Source organism: Orycteropus afer, unplaced genomic scaffold (genome assembly GCF_000298275.1).
Source record: "Orycteropus afer afer isolate SDZICR_OR568_19922 unplaced genomic scaffold, OryAfe1.0 scaffold00309, whole genome shotgun sequence".
NCBI classification, from domain to species: Eukaryota; Metazoa; Chordata; class Mammalia; order Tubulidentata; family Orycteropodidae; genus Orycteropus; species Orycteropus afer.
In genome coordinates this window covers 3,469,665-3,476,591 of record NW_006921896.1, presented here as the reverse complement: position 1 = coordinate 3,476,591, position 6,927 = coordinate 3,469,665, and the positions used below count along the sequence as shown (strand labels likewise).

Sequence of the window (6,927 nt, the reverse complement as noted above, 5' to 3'; positions counted from 1 at the left end):
ATAGGGTTTCCAAGGCTGTAAATCTTTATGGAAGCAGATCTTTCTTCTGAAGAGAGGTTCAAAACTTTGACTTTTTGGTTAACCACTGAACATATTAACCACTGCATTACCAAGCCTCTTCAATTAAATCCTTCATATTTAGGTATGAGAAAAATAGTATGCTCTTAGTTTTTATTATTTATCAACTTTACTTCTTCATTAATTCCAGAAGCAATCATCAAAATGAAGACTGCCTTAATTTTACTGAGCCTTTTGGGAATGACCTGTGCTTTCTCAGTAAGTTCTTCTACAAATTCTTTTATGGTAATTTCCATCTATGTCTTTCATGTAAAAGAAAAGTTTTTTAATAATGAAATGTTCTTTTAAACAGATGAAAAATTTACATCGAAGAGCCAAATTAGAGGATCCTGAAGAAAATAGGGTAATTAATTATAGCATGCTTCTTTGGCTTGATTTCTTTTACTCTAGATTTATTGCACATTAAACATGAGTATCTCATTTATTTTGTTTATGCAGGTCTTTAAGTTCAGGCCACAGTATTATCTGTACAAGCATGCTTACTTTTATCCTCCTCTAAAACGATTTCCAGTTCAGGTAAGTATAAAGATTAATTTTCTTCTCAACAGTGTACCGTTACCTATTATGATAAAAAGAGAATCAAATTTAAGTACAGGTCACCTAAATTCAATGATCACTGAAATTCATCCAGAAAAACTGCTTACTACAAGAAGTTTGTTTTTAATGTTAATAATATAAAATACATTTCTATGTTCTCTTTTAAAGCAGAAAGACAGACAGAGAGAGGAAAATTATTTAGCCCAACCTAGAATGGCATAGCAAAAACAAAACATGGGGCACATTGGCTTAAGCTTTGTTGACTAACTCTCTGAACAAAACTGGACAATCTAAGCAGTAGCTGATAATTCAGTTAGTGATAAGATCAGTAATTGTCATGTTACAATTGATTCAATGTTATACAGCTATGTTTTATAGCCAGTAATTTAGAGCTCTTTAATTGAAGAAAAAAGCAGACTTCAAAAACAGCAGAATCATTGGTGATTGTTGCAGAAGATTTTTTGAACTTTTGACCTATGCAGGTAATTAGACCAATAGAGGTACAGACTCCAATATCAGCACTGCCCTGTGTCATGTACTGGGACATAATCGTAATGGAAATGTGGTTCAAGAACTGCAAAGAAAAGAAAGAAATTTATAAAATGAACTAAACAGGCTGTAAGGAAAATAAAGTTTCTTAAAATTTGTAAGCAAGAAGGAAATAACCACTAAAAATAAGAATTTCAGTTTTTGCTGAGTTACCATATGAAGAAACCCTTTGAAAACTGGGTGTCAGAGTCTTGGTTTAAAATATGCAACAGTCCAGAATAGCACTATTTTTGTTATTATACAGTTTGGCTTCAGGGCACCAATTATGCATCATTTGAACCAGAACTCCCAAGACACTAAAAGCAGTCAGATGTTGAAAACGATGCCTCAGCACAGTGGTTTGGCACAGCATCCTACCATATGTTGGGCTAACCAATCTCTAACTCATACAATGATAGGAAATGAGAATCTTAAAGTATTTCTAGCAGTGTTCTAATTATGGGTATCATGTGTGGCCACAGAAACATGAGCATAAAGGACACAAAAGTTGTGGATTCTTAGAATTGGCTCCCAATCTTTTGCTCACCTCAGCCCCGTATATAAATAGTGCTCATTTGAAAATTTGCTTCATTTTTTTTCTTAACCTACATAGAAATGATAATAAATGTAAACTTCTATACTAACCCCTCAGCTTTCCTGAAATATCAGATATTTAGAGAGATTCATACTCAGAAATTATATATATGTACATATTCCAATTTAAATGCCATAGTGAAAAGATACAAGGAGAAAAGGCTACATTTGACATTATTAAGAGAATCAAAGTTTATATATCTTTAAATGATATTTAAGATAAAAATATTTTACAAATTATATGCAAATAATTCTACCTCAAGTAATATAGAATGTGTAAGTAAGATATTGTTTGCTGTCGTAGTGACCTTGTAGACTGCCCTATAGGATTTCCAAGGATTTTTATGGAGGCAGACTGCCACATCTTTCTCCCACTGAGCTTCTAGTGGGTTCTACTACCAACCTTTTGGTTAGTAGTTGACTACTTAACCACTGCATCACCCAGGCTCCTTGTAAATAAAATCATTTAAAAATAAAATCCAATAAATGTATTTCCTTATCCATCAGTCTGTCCTAGTATTTATGATCTATTCTCAAATTTGATTTCCAGAATTTTTTTTACATATACCATTATGTATATATTGGTTTTAAATATACAATGCTAATTTTATTATATATTCTATTAAGATTAGCATGATAGGCATTTAGTGCCAAAGTTTTCACTCAAAAATATATAAGCCATATTGTGTTTGAAATTCATATTCTATTCGAACAAATCAGTATTTATATACAATCATTTATAAAATAACAATTTGCATTAATTATTTTATATTGGTTGCAAAGCTATCAAGTCTACTATAGCTTATCTATCTGCTTGGCTACAGAACTAAACATAAACAAGCTTATCACCTTGAATAGTTTTAACTGAGGAAATTGTATGTAAGTCAAACTTCATTTGATCAATGTGTGAACTCTTAGAGGGCAAGGACCTGATCTCTAATATCACAATGCTAGATGCAGGGCAACTGCACATATTTCCACCTTCATCTGTTGCTACTATTCTCTCCCCAGTACATTATATGTTTACAGAGCAATATATTATTTTTGGATTGAATGAACAGTGTGATAGAAGTCAGAAGAAGTAATGGTAAAAAAACAATTTTTATATATACATGAAAAACTTCTAGAAAAATCAACGGGACTTAATGACAGACAAGTGAGAAAGGATAAATGAAAGAAAGAGGAAAAAAGAAAAATGTCAAGACTTCAAGGCATTTCATTCAGTTTTTAAATTGTTCTTAATGTAGACACTAATCGAAGTGATATGGTTGAGGTAGGGAGAAGGTAAGAAGTGAGAAAAGTATTCCATTTTTTAAAAAATGACTCTGGGTACATAAATATACTGTCCTCTATATTTAACTAACAAATAAAAATGGCTTGAATATAATATTCTGCTTCATTCCCTCTCTGGGCTAGGGAATAACCATGAAGTTCATGGCAGTGAAAGAGCAAGTCTAATTATTCTCTTTCCTCCCAAGGTTATTCTTGGCTCAAGGAGGCAAGCATTCCCTTTCCTCGGGTGGCTGACAGGGCCACCTGAAAAATGAGCCCTGAGTAAGCCCTGGACATGAATGTTTTCTCATATCTGATCTTTAACCCTAAGGTTAGAAATCCTTCTGCAGATTTATTCTCTAAATGTAGGGTCCTTAACTGGGTCATCAGACTCAAAGGTAAAAATTTGCAGGAAATTATAGAATCTTAAATTCTAAAATTGGCCATCCATTTGTATATCCATTTGCTTTTATGAGCAGTTTTAGGAGAAAGAGATGGGAAATCCATTTTAAGTTATTACTGGGATAATGATGAATGTTCTTTACTGTCTTAAAGGCTCTGAAAACACGTTTAGATTTACATTTTCTACCTAAAAATTATGGATAAGGCATTTGGCTGCTAACCAGAAGGTCAGAATTTCAAACCAGCTGCTCTGTGGAAGATGGGGCAATCTACTTCCATGAAGATTTACAGCCTTAGAAACCCAGTGGGGGTTGCTATGAGTCGGAATTGACTCATTCAGTACCAAGCTCTTTAGAAGATCAGTGCTGTATAATCTCCTAAATGAGTACATGAATATATCTTTCTCTTATATAACTTTCCCTTCACCTATGTAGATTAACCTCATTTTAGGTATTAGTTAGTTTTGCTTTTTTAAAACTTTTTATTGTGGTTTGGGTGAAAGTTTGCAGAGCTAATCCATTTTCCATTCAACAATTCACACACATTTTGTTTCATGTCATTGATTGCAATTCCCTCAGTGTAACATGACTCCTCCCACATCCTACCTGTGAGTCTGGTTTCTATTCTTCCTCCTCTCCTAATTCTTCCTGCCTTCTGAACTTTATCCTTGGACAAATGCTGCCCTTTGATGTTGAATGGTTGTTTATTCTAACGAGTATCTACATTTCCAGAGTTATTGTTCACTTTGTAGACCTGTCTATTGTTTGGCTGAAAATTCAGCTATGGAAGTGAGTTCAGTTCCAGGTCCCAGGGTGACCAAGGGTCATGGTCATGGAGTTCCACTAGTCTCTATCTGACTAGTAAGCCTGGGTGAACATGGTTCTTTAGTGCTTTGGACTAATTGTTTCCATGTGTCTTTTATTTTCTTCTTTCTTCTTTGCTCCAGATGGGGGAGAAAACAGTAGTCAAAACTTAGTTGGCCACTCGCAAGCTTTTAAGACTCCAGTTGCTTGCTACTCAACAAAGTAGGATGTAGAACACTGTCTTTGTGGACTATGTTGTGTCAATTGACCTTGATGTCCCCAAAGCGTATGGTCCTAAGTCCTCAAGCTCAGTGACTCACTCCCTTAGGTTTTCTGGTTATGGCTAAGAAGTTTTCATAACTCTGCCCCCGTATGCTCTACTATATTCATGGACATATTTGCAGCATATGTAAATATATATGTGGAAATATCCTCTATCAAACCTATACATATTCGTGGTATAGTCCCATTCTCTTTCCCATACCTGTTCAGCTTTGTGTGTCTATCTATATATCCACTCATAGAATATTGATTATTGTTATTACTGTTATTATAGGATTATGTAAGAATTCGTATTTACCTCTGCTGACTTTAACGCTTGTACTCCTCCCAGCATCTTCCTTTTCTTGATCATTTTGTAGTTACCTAGATTATTAGTTTCAAATAGGTTTAAAAGTACTTTAAATTATATGTAAACTTAGTTTCTTTAAAGGAAATTCTAACTTAAATTATCCAGAAGAATTTACTATTTAAAAGACTCATCTGATAACTCCATATCACAAGTCTAATTATCATTTCACTTACCTTTTGAAAAGAAAAGAAAATATCTGCCACTATCTGCTTTGAACTGCTTAGAGATGTCACAGTTTTTCTAGACTTCAGATGCCTTCTCTCAAAAATAAAGAAATTGGACCAGATAATCCTCTTATTCACCCAGAGTTAAACAATTTTGTGATTTACTGCTCTAGTTTTCATATCAAAATGTTTCAACATGTTGGCAGTGCTTTGAGGGTTAAGAATGAGGTCTCTGAATCTATATTTTGATGATTGTGAAGTATTTCTTTTTCTCTCATCTCATTTTAATATATGCTCCATCTCCTCCTATTCTCACATTAACAAGAGACTTGTTCTAGGTAAATAAATCAATTAAAATGGTAATATTAATTTGCTTGCACAAATATTTGTGTTTATTTTATTTTATTACAATCAGCAGGAAATTTTAATTGCTCTTTAATATGTGTATGTGTGTGTATGCATGTTTGTGTGTGTATATATGTATATATGTTTGTGTGTTTTTTTAGAGCAGTAGTGACTCATCTGAAGAAAATGGAGATGGTGATAGTTCAGAAGAGGAGGAGGAAGAGGTAAGGAATGTCTGTAGTCTTTTTCATAGCAAACTAAGCAAGACAAAAAACAAATAGGAAACTAGACTACTGTAACCTGGACTCAGAAAACAGCTATTGCCAGCTGACTAACTGCCCACATCCTATTTCAGACAAGTAGTGTTATTTAAATTAGAATGGACTGAAATGACTTATTTGAAACACTATTGCAGTTTGGAGTTAAAGTTACGTGTAAGTGGTACACAAAAGCAAAAGTGCTTCCATTTTAAGTGAAAAAAGGTGTAAATTCTGATAAAAGGCAATAGAAATTTTTTTATTTTTGTATTTCAGTGCATAGAACATCATGGTAGAAGAAAAAGTAAATAATAAATTTAAACTCAGTGCAATGTTAGTTCAGTTAGCTGAACTTAAAAAATTCAATTTGCTAAGTGGGTAGTATGTGAAAGATGATCTTAAATACTCTATGATATTATTTTGATTCATCTGCCTCTCTTGATCCATAGTATAGAATTTTTCTTTTCAATAGATATTTTATATGCTTTTTTTCCTAATAATAAAATTTATATTCTTACAGAAATGCAAATATTCAAAATGTAAAAATCAATAAGATGTAAAATAAAACTCTTCCTATACAGTACCTCAAATTAATCAGTTGCTAAAACACATCTACATATCTTAGAAAGCATGCTAACATCTTTATCACTGACACTTTTGTCCAAGAAAACATACCAATGAGAACAATTTCCTGAATAGTCATTTATACATTGATTTGGGATACTTTTAAACCCAGGTATTTTAGGTGCTATTTATAAATGGACATTGACATTCAAAAATAGATCATAGATAAACATCTACTATCTTGAAAACAAAAAAATGTACGTACTTAAAGGTCATAAATTATTAGGTTGTTTTGTTTTTGTTTTGTAACCACATAAGTGACATTTCCAGTACCATATTTACTCTAATCCTTTAAAGGAAGGCCTGCTAGAACAACAAGCCAGTACCAGAAAAAATGCCACCTGCTAAATTCTACTAAATTTTGCCTGGATTTTCTCATTGTAATCTTACATAATAACTAAGCTAGGGCAATCCATTTAGCGGGAGGTCTGGTGGAGTAGTACCTGAGGCATATGACTGCTACCCAGAAGGCTGGTGGTTTAAACCCACCAGCTGCTCCTTAGAAGGGAGATTGGGTATCTACCAGCCACTCCTCGGAAGGAAGACTGGGTAATCTACTTCTGTAGAGATACCCACCTTGGAAACCCAAGGATGGGTCGATATGAGTTGGATTTGATTTGATGGCAGTGAGTTTGGTTTTTTTCAATCCATTTAACCACAGTTGTGTGCTGTATACATATATATATATATAT

The 6,927-nt window shown here is 33.4% G+C and overlaps 1 protein-coding gene across 1 annotated transcript in view; it reads left to right on the top strand.

Annotated features, from left to right (window-relative positions):
- The first annotated feature begins 222 nt into the window (after positions 1-222).
- The window catches only part of LOC103206262 (integrin binding sialoprotein), a 10,960-nt gene continuing 4,255 nt past the window's right edge, over positions 223-6,927 (top strand). The window contains 4 exon segments of the mRNA XM_007951705.2: positions 223-276; positions 371-421; positions 517-594; positions 5,516-5,578. Of these exon segments, the coding sequence (XP_007949896.2) occupies positions 223-276; positions 371-421; positions 517-594; positions 5,516-5,578 (246 nt within the window).